This window comes from Strix uralensis, chromosome 2 (assembly GCF_047716275.1).
Source record: "Strix uralensis isolate ZFMK-TIS-50842 chromosome 2, bStrUra1, whole genome shotgun sequence".
In the NCBI taxonomy this organism is placed as follows: Eukaryota; Metazoa; Chordata; class Aves; order Strigiformes; family Strigidae; genus Strix; species Strix uralensis.
In genome coordinates, this window is record NC_133973.1 from 110663006 (window position 1) to 110679126 (window position 16121).

The 16121-nt window shown below is 40.4% G+C and overlaps 2 protein-coding genes across 12 annotated transcripts in view; one reads left to right on the forward strand and one right to left on the reverse strand.

Annotated features, from left to right (window-relative positions):
* Positions 1-4699, forward strand: part of SUPT20H (SPT20 homolog, SAGA complex component) — a 37768-nt gene extending 33069 nt beyond the window's left edge. For 5 of the 11 annotated variants that reach the window (XM_074859787.1, XM_074859795.1, XM_074859789.1 and 2 more), the window contains exons 22-24: positions 2531-2636; positions 3181-3308; positions 4159-4699. In XM_074859787.1, coding sequence (XP_074715888.1) covers positions 2531-2636; positions 3181-3308; positions 4159-4296 — 372 coding nt within the window. In that variant the 3' untranslated portion in view covers positions 4297-4699. The other 6 variants (XM_074859792.1, XM_074859796.1, XM_074859797.1 and 3 more) reach the window with 5 other exon arrangements.
* On the reverse strand, positions 4626-16104 carry EXOSC8 (exosome component 8). Its single transcript, XM_074859802.1, has 11 exons — positions 15968-16104; positions 14001-14037; positions 12835-12898; positions 11050-11123; positions 10440-10485; positions 9301-9406; positions 9168-9213; positions 8824-8920; positions 7633-7753; positions 5243-5349; positions 4626-4840 (listed from the first exon to the last, which is right to left on the reverse strand). Exons 1-11 carry the CDS (start codon positions 15982-15984, stop codon positions 4725-4727), a joined length of 831 nt encoding a protein of 276 aa, XP_074715903.1. The 5' UTR covers positions 15985-16104; the 3' UTR covers positions 4626-4724.
* Positions 16105-16121: the final 17 nt, after the last annotated feature.

A 16121-nucleotide genomic window follows, 5' to 3' on the forward strand; every position in this document is an offset into this window, starting at 1 on the left:
CAGTGGAATACTCTGAACGTGAAAATAATACCCTTTTGAAGACTAGCCTTTACATTTTCAGTAACAGTACAATCTCTACTGTTATAATGCAGGCTTGTTTTCTGAGCATAAGGCTCTTTCACAAACAACAGCAATTGTAAACTGGTTCATTTGAAAGGATTTTAAAAAAACAAAAACAAACCTCCAAGGAGTACATCATTATCAATGTCATGTTCATCCTAGGACAGTGGGAAACTCAGCAGTTTGATTGAATTATGCCTTTTGTTTTTAATCTTCAACAGCTTCCAGGTGGTTCACTTATTTTTAACCCACTCCAGCAGCAGCTGTCACAGTTTTCTCCACAGCAACAATTTCAGCAGCCTACAACCTGTAGTCCTCAGCAACAGGGAGAACAGGTGTGTGCTAACAGCCCTCAGTCTGGGGTGCATGGATGAAATACTTTTCTCCTATTCTCCCCACCTCCACAAATAAATGAGCCTTTAGCCAACAGATCTGAAGCAGAGGGGGAGGAAGGTCTTCCTCCAAAACCTTCTCAAACTGAAGACTGCTGTGGCTTTGTTGCCATGGCTGGAGCTGGGTTATACTCCTTTATTTATGTCCTGTATAGAAGAGCTATAACAAAACAACTGGCTAAGCGTTGTTTAACTCTGGCATGAAGAGAGTCAGCCCACTGTAAATCAGCTTAGTGTTGTGCTGTCTACCATAGCTAGCAGATACATCAGATGGAGAGAGGAAAAAGTCAGGATTACTACAGAGTAACTAAAACTTCTCACCTACGCTGCTGTGAGTTGGCTTACGATCCTCACTGCTGTACTTCCACAGAATCATTCTCTTTGCACCAGGGAAACTATCAGTTGGCTTTAAAGCTGTCATCTTAAGACACTTGCTCTACTGCTGCCTGTAATGAGTGTTAAAGACTTTAATCACTGAAGAAGACCAAAGTCTTGATAGAGACCAATCTGTTCTCAAAATGACAAATTTTGAGTGGTTGGTTCTACTTGTGCCTAAAAATCTTTACCAGCACTAATGCACCAGTTTGGGAAAACTAGCTGCTCTGCTTTTGTGTTCTTTATCTTTTGTCTTCCCAGACATGCAAGACTCCTGTTTACCAAATGGTCTCTACTGGATACTCAGTTTGTCACAATAATTTTGCTTGTGCTACTGTAGACTGTTCATAAATAAGATGCCTCTTTCAAATGTTTTTATGGTGTAGTCTCCTGTGTCACAGGCTGTGTTCTGGAATGTAAGACATTTCAATGAGAAACTTTCAGATTTGTTCTCAGAATCCAAATGTCAGTTACTAGTTGAATTACTGAAAAAAAAATCATGCAAGCTCATACTGTTGGGTTTTATTTTCTAGACATTGAACTTCAAGGGCATTTACAGAAATGGTGATGTAAGCCTAGTCCTTCTTGTGGCAGAAAGTTCTTCTGGAGGAAATCAATCTCTGCATTGGCTAACTTGCCCTAAGGAACTTCTCTCTTACCACACATTATAGAATAAGACTAGGGTCACTAGCTAAAATGAGCTATCATGAATACTGGATTCCTTAGCTTTCACTAAGGACAAGAATGTATGTGTTCACAGTGCTGTAATCCGACTGCTTAGAAAAAAACCTAAACCCCAAAAGACCAATTTTCTGTGCTACCAACAGAATATATACATTCTTGTCTCATACTTAGGGTTTTTTCCCCAAATGCTGTTTCTGTGTCTTTGTAAATCTTTCTTAGTTGTCTTCATTGAGAAGATGACGTCATCTTAATGTGCAATCTTTTGGTCGAGTTTACCTGGATCTTAGTGGCATTATTTCATATGGTTATTCTAAAGAAGCATTGCAACTCCTGGAAATGTACAAAAGCTTTTTTTTTTCCCCTGACTGATAAGCTATGCAGTTTGTTTGAATTGCTTATATAATACTTTATTCCCACCTTATAAATCAATGCATAATTTAAGTTCTAGAAGACGTCATAATTCAGTACCCTTTGACTTCAGTAGACACTAGATCAGAATCCACTAATTCCATTCGAGTGATTACTCTGAACTTCTCTGTTCTGAAAATAAAATTGTAAAAGCAGGGTTTGTATTTCTTATGACATTAAGGAGTGTGTGGCACAACACGAACATGTGAATGTAAGTTTCAGACTTTTCACATTTTGATTGATTAGGACCTTTGCATGTGGATGATTTCAGGTGTCACCTGAAGACTTTGGGTTTGGGAGTGGGATGGGAAATTGTTGTAAGATTACAACCATAGTCTCTGCTGACTGCAGGGACTGACAACTACATGGGACTTCTGCTGGGTAACAGGCATAATACCATTTCTGCCAAAACAGCTGTGGTGAGGCATTCAGCATCTGTTCATTCTACTTGAATAGTGACCACATTATAGCCTGTATCTACATGCACCAGAAGATGTAGAATTAAATGTTTTTAAATGGCACTTGAAAAGTTTGCCTTCACACTGGCTTTATTTACTTATTCATTGATACCAAAGTTTGGTAATAAGGATCAAGCTTTTCATTTTTGCTAGGGGTCTGACCAAGGTCCATCCAACCAAGATCAGGCATTATCTGCCCAACAAGCTGCTGTAATTAACCTGACTGGAGTAGGGAATTTTATGCAACCTCAAGCCACAGGTATGTGCTTGCTGAGCCTCCTTTTGTAGTTAAGTGTGTATGTTGATAAATTCACACTGAAATGAAGTTTGGTCTTAAAGAAGTCTTACACTGGATCAGAACAATTTACTATTTATTATCAGCACATGAACTATACAAGAAATACTGGACTTCCAAAGCATGCACTTTTCTGCTTTGTTTGGCAGTTAAGTGTAGTAAATTGATAATATCACATGACAGTAAGTCACACTTGATACAAAAATAAAATACAGGAAACTTCTGTGCCAGACTTCATTGAGGAATGTTTCTTTAACTGTGTGCTTAACATCCAGTATGAGAAACCTCTTTGTGTCTCCACAAGCACTTCATATTCTAATTATGTTCTAACTAACAGAGTATGTATATCATGTATACTTTATTCTGCACTGTTTCAAATTTGACTCTGAAACTAATTCTATTGATCCCCCTTTTCTGTTACACTCTATTCCTATGTCTTCCTTCCCTGACCCTGATCAACTCGACCTGACCTCTTTGACCTGCCTGCTTTCCCCTTCTCCTTTCTTAGTGTTGTCTCAGCTTGGCTCTGCCGTGAACAGACCTGGGCAAAGCCTTCCTCAGCAGAGACTCCAGCTTTCTTCTGCCTTACAACAGCAACAACAACAAGCCTTGCAGCAGCAGCAGCAACAGATACAAGTAATCCAGCAACTTCACTCTGATTGTATTTAATTAAAAAAAAAAAAAAAGAAAAAAGAAAAAAATTAAAAATACAATTCTCAGCTCCAAAACCAAGTCTTGTCCCTTTGAATATTTTTTTTTTAAACTAATGTCTTTATGGTCTTGCAAATGAAAAAAAATTAATCTGGCAAACTGTATCATGAAAGATTTAAAATCTGTGGTTCTCTCAGCTTGGAGCACTGAATTTATTTTTATTCACTTAAACCATCCACCTTCCTGCTTTGCTAACATTCAAGGAGTGCTTGTGGCACATATCTAAATAAGCTCTGCCAGGTGCCAACAGATTTCAAAATAGCATGAAGGTAAGCACCTGTAAATTTACAGTCAGTACATGAAAGCAACAGCTCTGGCAAAGCATTCCTTTAGCATTCTGTCATTCAGATGCTTTTATGAAAATATTTTAATTTTTTTAGCACAGTCTCCTCATTGTGATACATATAGAAACAATGCATACACTGAGAAGGTATTATGTTAAAAATGTACTGTGTAACCCAAACATTCACTGAAGTTGCTGAGTTACTGCAGTTACTGCAATGGAGAGAAAGGGCAAAGAAACAAAGCTGTCCAAGTACACGTGTGAAACGCTAGATATGCCCTCAGCAGGCTTCTGTGCCACTGGTGCTGCTTGACTGTACTCATTGACCCAGTACATGGTGTATTCCTGTTGTCAACCTGGTGCTTCCTCATTTTTTTCTTTCTTTTTTCACCAACCCCCCCCCCCCGCCCCCCGTCCTCTCATTCTTCCTTACGTGAAACAGCTTTATAGTCACACTAACAAGCTTTTTCTCCCCCTTCTCCTTCATGGCAGCAGTTGCGATTCTTGCAGCATCAAATGGCTATGGCAGCAGCAGCAGCACAAGCAGCTCACCTGCGTCATCAACAGCATTCAGGCAGCCACTCAAAAAGTAAAAGGAAAAGAGGCACACCGGTCCCTCCAAAATCCTGAGACTTGCTTCCCCTCCCAGCCAAATAAAAATAGATTGAGGGGTTGGGTTTTTCTCAAATTAAAAAGGAGAAAGCTTAAAATCAAATAAATCAGTGTTCTATATGACTGGTGGGAAAATGAACTTTTGACATTACACTGAAATAAATGAACTGTTTTGGGAAGCCAACCCTACAGAACTTTATAGATGAAATCTCTAAGCAGCTAGGGTTTGGTTTTCTTAAGTCACCTAATTTTTTAACAGAATGTTTTATCTTGTATTTTTTACCACTCAGCAGCATTGTACATAGTATAAGGGTGAAAAACATTTTAGAAAAAATGAACTTTGTAAATGTAGTATTGGTATTTGTTTATTTAGTATAAAAGGTTTGTGAACACTGTAACAAATACAATTTTTACAAATCCACTTTTGAAAAGATCTCTCCTTTTGTTCACTTGGGCTTTATACTTTTTATTACTTTGTCTATCAGCTTCTTGACTTCTTTGTGTCTTGTAATTGCTCTGGTGATACAGTCCTGAAGCTTAGCTCCTGTAAGAGGACTTCCACCTAAAAATTAGAGGAAACAATTTGATTTTTTATTTATACTTCAGTTATGTATCTCTAAATGTGTTTTACAAATGAGAGTCTTAATACAGCAATTCCCATGACCAACAGCTTTCACCTGGGAAGCATACGGCTTTCCCAACTCTGGCCTCAGGCAAAGAAACCAGAAACAAACTAAAGGTATAAGAGGAAATGTGCTCAAAGTCTGTCCTTTGCTGTATGTAGGTCAAGCTGTGACTTCTTTTTGAACTTCAGTCATGCCACCTTTTTGAAGAGCAAGTAAGTACTCAGAGTGTCTGTTATCATAAAGCACCCCCATTTTACAGAGAAAAGTAGGTACATAACATCTAGATCAAGAAAAGATTATCACCTCCATAGGTTCCTGTGTAATAAACTTGGAAGTACCTGGTTTATGGACAGAACACAGCCTGCCTTCATCATCTGTTACAACAGTTACTGTTCCAGTTGCTAAGTCTTCTTCTTCAGCAGTTGGGTCAACAATGAGTAATGTGCTTGTGAAAGAAAAACACAGGGGGATGTGTCAGTAGATGTTGCTCTGTTAACATTATTGCAAAATACACATAACTTACTAATTGTTACTGTAGTCTTACAAAATACTTGTAGGTGGATTTAGTACTCAGGCACCAATTTGAAAAAACAAAAGATGTGGGAGATTCCACATATTTAAGTGCATATGTCTGTTAAAATAGTAGCTGTTGACAATACAGCTTTATGCCTCAGTTTCACAGAGTTGTGACAGCTGTGTACTGCAGGAAAATGCCATCTGCAGTATACAGTCACTTATTTCATAGTTATGCAAAGACAATGGCATTGTTTTTAGGTGTAGGCTCCATTAGTCTCTACCAGACCTTGAGGGAAAACTACTGTCCAATGGCAAATCCACAAAAGTAGTTCTCAGTTTCTTGTCAGAGAACTCGTAACACCACTCAGACTGGGAATAATTCGAAAATAGATTTACTGGGTTCCTTAAGGCAGCCAAAATAAGCTGACATATATCGCATGATATATGACATATCATTAAAAGCGATTAAATAGTTATTTTTGAACCATTTAGTAAGTTAAAAATAGAGCAGAGGATCTAAACTGTAAGCCAACTTTGCACAACAAGGAGACTTGAACTTAAAAAAACCCAAACAACTACCGTTCAGCCTTAAGTTTCTTTACAAAATAAAAAAGTCAATACCATTACAAACGTTTGGCTGAAGTGCAGGTATCACCACAGAAAAGACTTTAGATGAAGTTTTCATGAAGCCTCAGTTTACACTGGTAAACTAGAATTTAGTATTGATGTAAATCAAACTCGATTTAGCATCTGTAGTACACTTAGGCTAAGGGATGTTTATGACAAGTTTGGGGTGGAAGTCCTATAGCAAGGCTGGAGGAGCTGATGACACAAAATAGATGGAAGATTAACAGAATTTTTCAATTTGAACTTGTATGCGATGAACTATTAAAGGTTTTCTGGGTAATTTAAAACTTCGCCAATAGTTTCAGATGGCCATTTAATAGCAATAGTGATACAAAAATGTAAGTCCTTAGCTACGCCACTCAAAAACAAACAACCAAACTGCACACATAGGCACACACCCCCTCAATATTTAGTTATTGGAGCTAAAGGCAGACTTGGGTAACTTGTTTGATGCAACAGTTTCAGTGAAGGAGCAAAGCCCAACACTGTCACTGAAAGCTTTCTTCCAAAGGCAACTTTTTTGTCTTCTGGTAAGTACATGTGATCTGTGTGCAAATAATATCCTACTGACAACTGTCTGCCTATCATGCGATCCAAACTCTCACGTTCAGCCTACATCAAACTTCAGACCCACAAGAACTGGTATTAAAGCAATTAACAGAAGCACTCTAAAGTCCTGATAACTTTCTGCTTTGATTCATTTTGGTAATCACTTGGTCAACATCTGAGCTTAGTGTTCTCCCCACCCCATTTCATATTTGAATGAAAGGGCCTGTTAATCATTTCTGCAAATACAGATTAATGTGCCATAAACACCTGATGTCTCTATAAATATACCTAAATCTAAATCTGATTTATATCACAGTGAGCATCATCTTACTTGTCATTTTCTACTTTTCAAAGGGATACCACCATAAATAACTGCATTTCTTACAAACAGCAGCAGAACACATACTTAACATACTTGGACTAATGAAGAGCCAGTAAACAATTTCAAGTGAGAAGTCAAGTTATCGGATGTGATTACTTTGAATTCTCATAATCAGATTCTTTACCTATATGAACAATGACTTAAGAGTGCTGGTCATACTTCCATCCTATGTTTCCAGTTATGCAGAGGTTCTGTTGTTCTAACTGGACTGTTACTTCCTCTGTTGACTACATCCTTGGTACAAACTGTTCAAAAACTACCATCTTTTGTATCAGCTATTTATACAGGCTTCTAAAACACTAATTGGATTGGTAACGTTCTTTCATCTTGAAGATACTGCAAAACCATAAAACAATACCGATTCCCGTACTTTTAAGCGTTATCTTTTAGGTTGGGAACCAGTTCTGCTTTAAGTCACAAGAAGAAGTTGGACAGATCTTGTTTTGTTTTGATGCTCGTTCATATCACAGAACTCCAGGTCAGTTCAACAAGAGCAGATTTAAGATCATGTGAAACAGCACTGCCTGAGACTGCGTGCTCTCCACTAGCAGAACTGCGTAAGAACTGCAGAAACATCACTGGTAGCATCCTCTGTCTTTCACTGCTTTTACATACACAGTTGTCTTCATAAATACAAAACAGTTATGAACTTACTCATCAAAGATAGCAAATGATGTGGCAACCGGATGCTGTCTGATAACCAAAGGATTCTTCTGTTTTAAATTAACTTCTGATAAACCAGTTTCTTCATTTATAGTAACTGATGGTAATTGTACTGAAGAGATGAAAAAATGACAATGGTGTAATATTAAACATTGGTGGTTTTAGTAATCCTAGAGATGTCCAAGACTACTGAAATATTTAAGCTGTTCTTTTAAGCCACTGAAAATTGATCAGAATAAGAGTTTTGGCTACATTATTCCTGTTCTATACAAAAAAATTCTTGAATTCAAGGAAAGTATTTAGCTTGGAACTACCTATTCAAGGAAGTATTTAATTTTTCTTCTCAAGGTAACACTCTTCCTTACATAGAAGCATCTTCTGCTTCCAAAATGCCATACAATTACAATACTTTAGTCATATTTAACAAAAAGTATTTTTTCCCCCCAAAAGCCTACTGTACATATAAAAACCAGGAACATAGTCTCGTCTCATCTCATAAATTTTATGTATCTGTAGAAACAGTTCAATCTGATCTTCAGATAACTCTTGCTCTGACAACCCATACAGTGTTGGAGACAGGGAAATCAAGAGCAAAGTAGCTATAGGAATTCAACAGTGAGCAATTCAGCTAGAAAAGGAGGCCTTGCTGTAAGGTTCCCTTTATACTGTCTCCTACGTGCATTTATAAGCCACATACCTGTGAATAATCAATCCGTATGTTGCATGCATGAAAACAGTTTTTTCAAACTGTAATGCATTACAGCAGGAATACTCTGTTGTGACAGAATATTGTGTAAGAAAAGCCCTCAACTTATTCTGACTACACAAAATATATTAACAAGGTAATATCCTGATCTAGACATTAAAGTTGTTTATGGCCACTGCTGAAAGATTCACATCTCTGACACAGAAGAACACATGGCAGAATAGCTATTAGTCTTGTAAGAGAGCAGTAGCACGCATTAAAAAAAAGATCCTGCTCCCCAGGTGTTACACATCTACGGCATCCATACCATCATTTCCACTTTGTATTTGCATTTCAGTAATTTGGCATTCCCATGACAGGAAACAAGCAGCCTTAAGGAACTGTGAACCAGTTACCTATTCATCACGGCTCAAAACTAACATATTTCTCCAAGCAATGCTAATCAGATTGTGTCTCTTCCTCTAGAGAAGACTTACCATTTTTTAATGCTGCTAACAAAGCAAAGGCACTGGCATCCAAAATGTTTCCATCATAGTCCAGACATATGATATCGCAGTATAACACCCAAGCAAGCTATCAAAAAAGGTTTGCACGTGAGATACTATAGCAGCTAAGTAAATGGTGCAATATCTAAGAAAATGCTGGCCACAAGAACAAAGACACATTTCTATCAAACGACTTTTACACTTCAGATGTAAAACAAGGTATGAAGACTAAAAAGCAAGAACAACAACAAAACACCCTATAACCCCAAATACCTTAACGTTTCAACACTGTGATCTTGTTAGCATGTCCCTCTTCATTTTGAGATACAACTTACCTTGCCACTTGCAATACATAAGTCTTCTTTTGCTATTATCTGTGAACTAAAATAAAATGAGAGAGTAAACCAGGAAATAGAAAATTGTCTTGCAGAGTTGATCATGTTTTAAATGCACTTAAATGGTTCTTACTTTTCAATCACATCTGCAATGAACTGGCTTGCTGCTTGAGCCTCTTCACCAGGTGGTCCAGAACGAAACCTCGTTGAACAGAGGGATGGCAGTTCTACGTTCGGAACTAGGCAGCAAGAATCATTAGTCATTAACTAAAGAAAGCAGGCACTGGGATATCAAAAATAGAAATAAGACAATACACACTCTTAATACCATTTCACGTATTTCAAATGAAAGGAAAGACCGAGAATTTTTCAATCTAGCCTTCCTACTTCTCCCCTCAAAAATAATGTTACACGAGTTTGTATTAAAGAACGTACAGTTTCTGAGTAGAGTACCACACATTCAATGGAGAAGCACATACTCCTAAATACCATTTTCTGTTTGTGATCCTGCTATGAATATCATGACCCCACATAAACTCTTCTTTAAGTGTTAAGCATTCTTAAGTAGATAGAGAAACAAGAGCATTTTCAGCCCACTGCCCGACTTTACTGGTATGCTAATGTGCTGTTCATCAACATTAAAACCGGATGCTTTAGACTTGGAAGCAAAAAAGTGTATAAATATTTGTGAAAAACACCTAAGCATAATCAAGTGCACTGAAAACAACATACTTTAGAGATGCCTTATAAAAAGGGGATTTAGTGTAAGCTCTCAGTTCCATGGAATTACTATTTTTCAAAAGAAACTCCAAACAGGAACGAGGATGTACCCCTGAGACTTCTACAGTTCTCTGAGAAATAAACAGGGTTTATTTTAAGAGTTAAATGTTTTGCCTACTGGGACTTCAAGACAAAAGTTAACGTGCTTTTGCACAACCTTTCATGCCACCATCTCTTATGGATGAACTACTTTCCCCCTCTTAACATACATACTTCCCCCTGCTGCAGGTTTGTTTTCAGCCTGGCCTGGAATCAGCAATAGGAAGGCAACTTTATATGGGAATCTCACAAGCAGAGCAGGGGATGTTCTGAAATTTCTGAAGTACCACTGCCTATATGTCAATTTGGAAATTGATTTTAAGGAAAGTAATACAATTCTACCCAAATTTATTCTTTTAAGAAGTCTTCACAACACACTCAATCTCTCCCATCATTACAGCCTTTTAGCTGAAAGAATATGAGATCTGAGTAAGTTCACACTGAAAAGCTTACCAATATATCCCTTATTAGCAGAATCTACTGCAGGTGCAGCAAGTTCCTGCAGGGAATAAAAAAGAAAAATAAAGAGCTGGATTTTGTACAAAGAAGATTTTCCAGCTAATCTATATACAAGTGGTCATTTTCTTGTCAGTTATCATTACAATGAGATTTACAAGAGCCATTTTTAATCAGTCCCTGTCTGTAATTTTTTTACGGGAAAACTCAATACAGAGACATGCAGTGATGTGTTCATGGCAAGCCAGCAGTAAAGTTGAGGCTACAAGGCACTTAATAGTCCATCCAACTAATTACCAACACACTTACTGATCAATATTCAGTAACTCTTCAATTATACAGCTTTTATCTAGAAATAACAAGGACTTTATTTTTGCATATATCTTTCCCCATACACAATATAAACCACAAAAATATGTGTTTGCAGACTATACAGGCAGGATTAGACAATTAAATTATATATCAACTTTCACAACTGAAAGTAACTCAGGTGAAAGACTGTAACTGTGTCTGACCGGCATACTATTGTAACTCTGCAGGAGGTTCATTCAAAACACAAATGCACAAGTTCACCTAACAGCTAGATTAAAATAAAAACCAACCATACCGCTTTAACTCCACAAATCACCGTAGTATTTCCTAACTTCACCAGGGCAGAACCATCTGCAGTTGTAATTGAACCTGAAGAGAGAAAGTGCTGTTCACTAAAATCTGTTTTTCCATTCAAAGGGCCTTAATTAACATCCACCTTCACAAAGTGTTTACTTTTCATCATTTTATACTAAACACAGGCTAAACAAAGTCTCAATGAATTCAGGGTGGGAACAGAATCTCTGTATTAAACAATCACACTGAATCACACAGAAAGGCTGAGGCTGGAAGGGACCACTGGAGGTCATCTGGCCCAACCCCCCTGCTCAAGCAGGACCACCTAGAGCCCATTGCCCAGGACCATGTCCAGACAGCTTTTGAATATCTCCAAGGATGGAGACTCCACAACTTCTCTGGGCAACCTGTGCCAGTGCTTGGTCACCCTCACAGTAAGAAAGTGTTTCCTGATGTTCACTGGCAACCTCCTGTGTTAAGTTTGTGCCCATTGGCTCATGTCCTGTCACTGGGCTCCACTGAATAGAGCCTGGCTCTGCCTTCTTTACACCCTCCCCTCAGGTATTTATATACATTGTTAAGATCCCCCCTCAGCCTTCTCTTCTCTAGGCTGAACAGTCCCAGCTCTCTCAACCTTTCCTCACAGGAGAGATGCTCCAGTCCCATCATCATCTTCAAGGCCCTTCATTGGACTCTCCCCAGTATGTTCACGTCTCTCTTGTACTGGGGAGCCCAGGACTGGACACAGCACCGCAGGTGTGGCTTCACCAGTGCTGAGCAGAGGGGAAGGACCACCTCCCTCATCCTGCTGGCAGTGCTTTGCCTAACGCAGCCCACGGTAACATTGGTCGCCTTTGCCACAAGGGCACGTTGCTGGCTCATGTTCAACCTTGTGTCCACCAGGACTCCCAGGTCATTTTCTTCCAAGCTGCTTTCCAGCTGGGTGCTCCCCAGCATGTACTGGTGCCTCAGGTTGTTCCTCCCCAGGTGTAGGACTTCATGCTTCTCTTTGTTGAACATGATGAGGTTCCTGTCAGCCCATTCCTCCAGCCTGTTGAGGCCCCTCTGGACAGCAGCACGACCCTCTGGCAAATCAGCCACTCCTCCCAGTTTGGTGTCACCTGCAAACTTGCTGAGAGTACACTGTACCCCATCATCCAGATCATTAATGAAGATGTTGAACAGGATTGGACCCAGTACTGACCCCTGGCTTGCTCTTTTAAACCAGAAATCATAGATGGCTACTGTAAGCCCACCTTCTGGCTGAGTAACAATCAGAAACTATTCCATGCTGGTATGCTAACCTGTATTTTACTTTTAGAAATCACGAGGTGTAAGAAAGGCATGTAAGGTGCTGCTGCTCACTGCATAAGAAGTATCTTGCCTCTGCTTAAGACAGTTGCTCATCAAACTTAGAACAAAGCAGAAGCTAGAAGTCACTGCCTCTTTCAAGATGCCAGGGCACCAAGTTTACACTGGTCTGTATATGCCTAGACACTGCCTTCAGCATCTATAACATATGCTACCTGATCTTAGAAAAAGACAAGCTCCCACGACCACCTGAATTGTGCTGTGCACACCAGCCCAGGAGCAGAACTGAGTAACTGTGCTCCAGTATATTACCATACCGTGCATTCTGTTTAATGCCTGTTGAAACTGTAAATAGAAATCCTTCCTCTTTGTTGTTTCAAAATGCAAGAACGAAAAAAACTGATTAGCAAGTCACTGTTATGATCTGAGATTAATAATACCTCCCTCATTATTATTATTGCAAATAATCACTTGCCTATGTTGACAGTGGTTGCCCGGAATTCACCTAACTCCCTTCCATCAGGTCGACAGTTCTCTTTCTAAACAAAAATTAGAAAATTCAAATTAGAAAATATATTTTATTAAATAACACACCAGTATGTATGCTATAGGAGTTCAAATTAAATAATATTCTCTGCTGTTTAGCAGAAATATGCAGCTACAAAAGCGCTAGGGAAAACTCGATCACGTTCTAGCCAGTTTTGCATCAACTGATATATTGTTTGTGGTTGTAGGCCTTCAAAAAAACTTTTTATTATAATTTATTTGGAAAGTAATTATAACAATAGATTGATTGTCTCAAGGGTAAGTACTACAGGCTAGATTCAGAATATCATCCAAGAATGAATACTCACCAATACATTATAGTGAGAGTTTCTTTCTACCGGTCTGCATTGTTTCGATTTTGTAAGCAATTCCCCCCCCACATCCCCACCTAGTGGAGCACTTAAAATTAATGTTAGTGAACTGAAGAAAAAAACAAAACAAGAAAACCACCCCCCCCAAAAAAACCTCAGTGTTCCAATACCATCAGTCAGAAGCTGTACAATACCTGAACCATAAGTTAGAAATTGCACCAATTCACCATCATGTTAGATCTGAATGATTATTTGTCACAATTTCAAGCTTCTCAAAAGTAAAGACTTTCGGTTTAATTATGAGAACCAAAACTGATTGCGACAATACTGGACCCATTTCTAAGTCGATACTACCTTAGTAATGGGTAGACTCATTTAATATACCAAAAAGTCACTGCTTTTCCTTCATAGTTACGGTGAGCATGGTTACAGCAATATTCTCTATTATTTATTTTTAGTAGCATCTAAAAGCCTGGTCTGACATAATTTTGTACTAGACACAAACCTGCATTACCATCTTAGTCAAATCTCGCATTCCTTTTGGGGCCAACAGAAGCATTTACTCAAGTTGAACAAAGACACAACCTGTTGCAGCATCAACGCCCCAGACATATGGAAAAACATGTTCTGAAGAGTTTTTTTCCATTTTTCCCCTGCTCAGTTAAGTTTTTTGGTTTTCTCTTATAGTTTCAGGTTTCCATACAGACGAATTAGAAAATCAGAAGCAAGCAAGAAAAAAATTGATCACAAGCAATTTATACACACGTTATCATCTTTTACTCACCAAAAATCTTCTGTAATATTCCAATGGCTCCACCGTTCTAAAACAAATAGAAAGACAAGTTTGCATGCAAGCTCCCAAGTAAGAAAGAGATAGCAAAAAAAGATAAACAATCACTAACCCACAACAACAAATAATCTGAGAATCAAGCTGACTGGCAAAGCTGCTTAGCAATAAGGTTACAGAATGATGATCTAAACCAATCTAAGAAAAAGATGTTTTCCTACATTCACTTCCAAAATGCTTCCTCCTTACAAGGAACCTGCCTCCACATACACCTAACAAAAATTACCAGCGTTCACCTCAATAATCTTGACTATTAGTTTTAATTCAAAAGGAGTGTGTATTGAGACAAGGGTGTAGAACATTTCTGAAGACATGCAGAAAGGGTAATTTTATTACAGTGTTTGAAATATTTGTTAGTTCAGGGACTGCATTCAGATGTCCAAAATGACTTAAAACAATTTTACAGTCTTGAAACTTTAGTTTTTCTTTAAGAAAATATAAAATTAAAAAATATGCTTCATGTAGTGCTTGAGAAATAATTAATACTTATTATTAATTATATACTACTAACAGCATTTGTGTATTAGTATTTTAAGTAGGGAACATTAAAAAAAAAATCTCATAAGTGTCATTAATATTTGAACAAAGCCTTTTGAGTTTTCTTACAGTAAGCACTTTGGGGCAGGGGGGGCGAGGGGAGGATAACTGGAAAAGGCAAGTTTTCCAAATGCAAACTAACATATAGAGATATCACAACTCATGATGGCAAGCATGAATTAACCCCTGTTGGTTCCCTGTATGTTGCTCCTGTACTACTGGTTTTTAATCCCAGCACATGGCCTGTTCTCTTCCAATTCATGTAAAAGCACTTGCTAAACCTTGTTTCACACATTTAAGCCATAAATCTGGTAGAAGCAAGGACACTGGAACAGGTTGCCCAGGGAGGTTGTGGCTGCCCCCTCCCTAGCAGTGTTCAAGGCCAGGTTGGACGGGGCTTTGAGCAACCTGGTCTAGTGGAAGGTGTCCCTGTCCATGGCAGGGGGGTTGGAACTAGGTGATCTTGAAGGTCCCTTCCAACCCAAACCATTCCATGATTCTAAAAGGAACTGTATAAATGGGAAGCCACTAAACTCCCTACTGTTTTAAGCTCCTCATAATGCTTCACTAAGCTCGTTCTGCCTGTACCTCTTCCCTTGGAGAGAGAAAGCTGCCCTCCCCCACTTCTAATGCCCCAGCGACCATGGGACAGTCCAGGCTGGCGGTGGCCCTGTGGGGTCCAACCCCTCACCCAAATCAGGTCCCCACAGAGCAGATACACTGCTCACGGCCTCGTCCAACTGCACCGTCTCTGAGGACGAAGATACCAGAGCCTCCCTGGTTGACCACCCTTCACCACGACTTCCCCCCCAGGTATCTACTCAGAATCACGAGGCCTTACCGATCTCCGCGCTCAGCCACGCCTTTTTAAGGCCGCACAAACCCCGCTCGCTCAGCGCCTCGCCCCCCCGCACGCCGCGGGGCTCCAGCCCCCTCAGCCCCCCGGGACGTGCCCTCCCTTGCTGACATCCTGCCTGTACCGCGATGCCCCAAAGCGGAGCCGCACGCCGGGTGCCCAGCGGGAAGCTCCACGGGAAACCCCCGACACCCACCCGCGACCCGCCGCCGGTAACGCGGGGTTACCCCAGCCAGCGCCTACCGCAAACCGGGCGGCTGCCGGCTCTGCCGTGCGGATCACGCGGCAGCGGGGAACAGCACCGTCAGGAAAACGGTCATGGCCCTCCAGGCGCACGCAGGGCCGCGGCGGACCCAGGGTAAAGCCCCCAGCGGCCGCCGGGGCGGCGCTGCCTCGGCCCTCAGGAGCGGCCAGAGGGGCGCCCGCCCGCCCGCCACGCGGGACGAGGATCAGGCGGGACCCCCCAGCACCGCGCAAGCGGGGGACAACGGCCGCCAGGCCCGTCACTTACTTGAAAGCCGTCGCCATGGCGGCGCCGCTGCCGTCCCGGATGTGCTGCCGCCTTGTGACCCGGCGGCCGGAAGCCTTCGCGGCGGCCTGGCGGCGGCGGCCTGGAGGCGGCGGTAGCGGCGGCAGTAGGGGCGGCAGTAGGGGCAGCGGCGCGG

What these genes read in the sequence shown, in the direction of transcription:
- EXOSC8 (XM_074859802.1), bottom strand. An exon ending in AATATTACAGAAGATTTTTG is followed by an intron (nt 12,899 to 14,000) that starts GTGAGTAAAAGA and finishes ATTTTTGTTTAG; the next exon opens with AAAGAGAACTGTCGACCTGA. An exon ending in TGCTAATAAGGGATATATTG is followed by an intron (nt 9,407 to 10,439) that starts GTAAGCTTTTCA and finishes CTTGCTGCCTAG; the next exon opens with TTCCGAACGTAGAACTGCCA.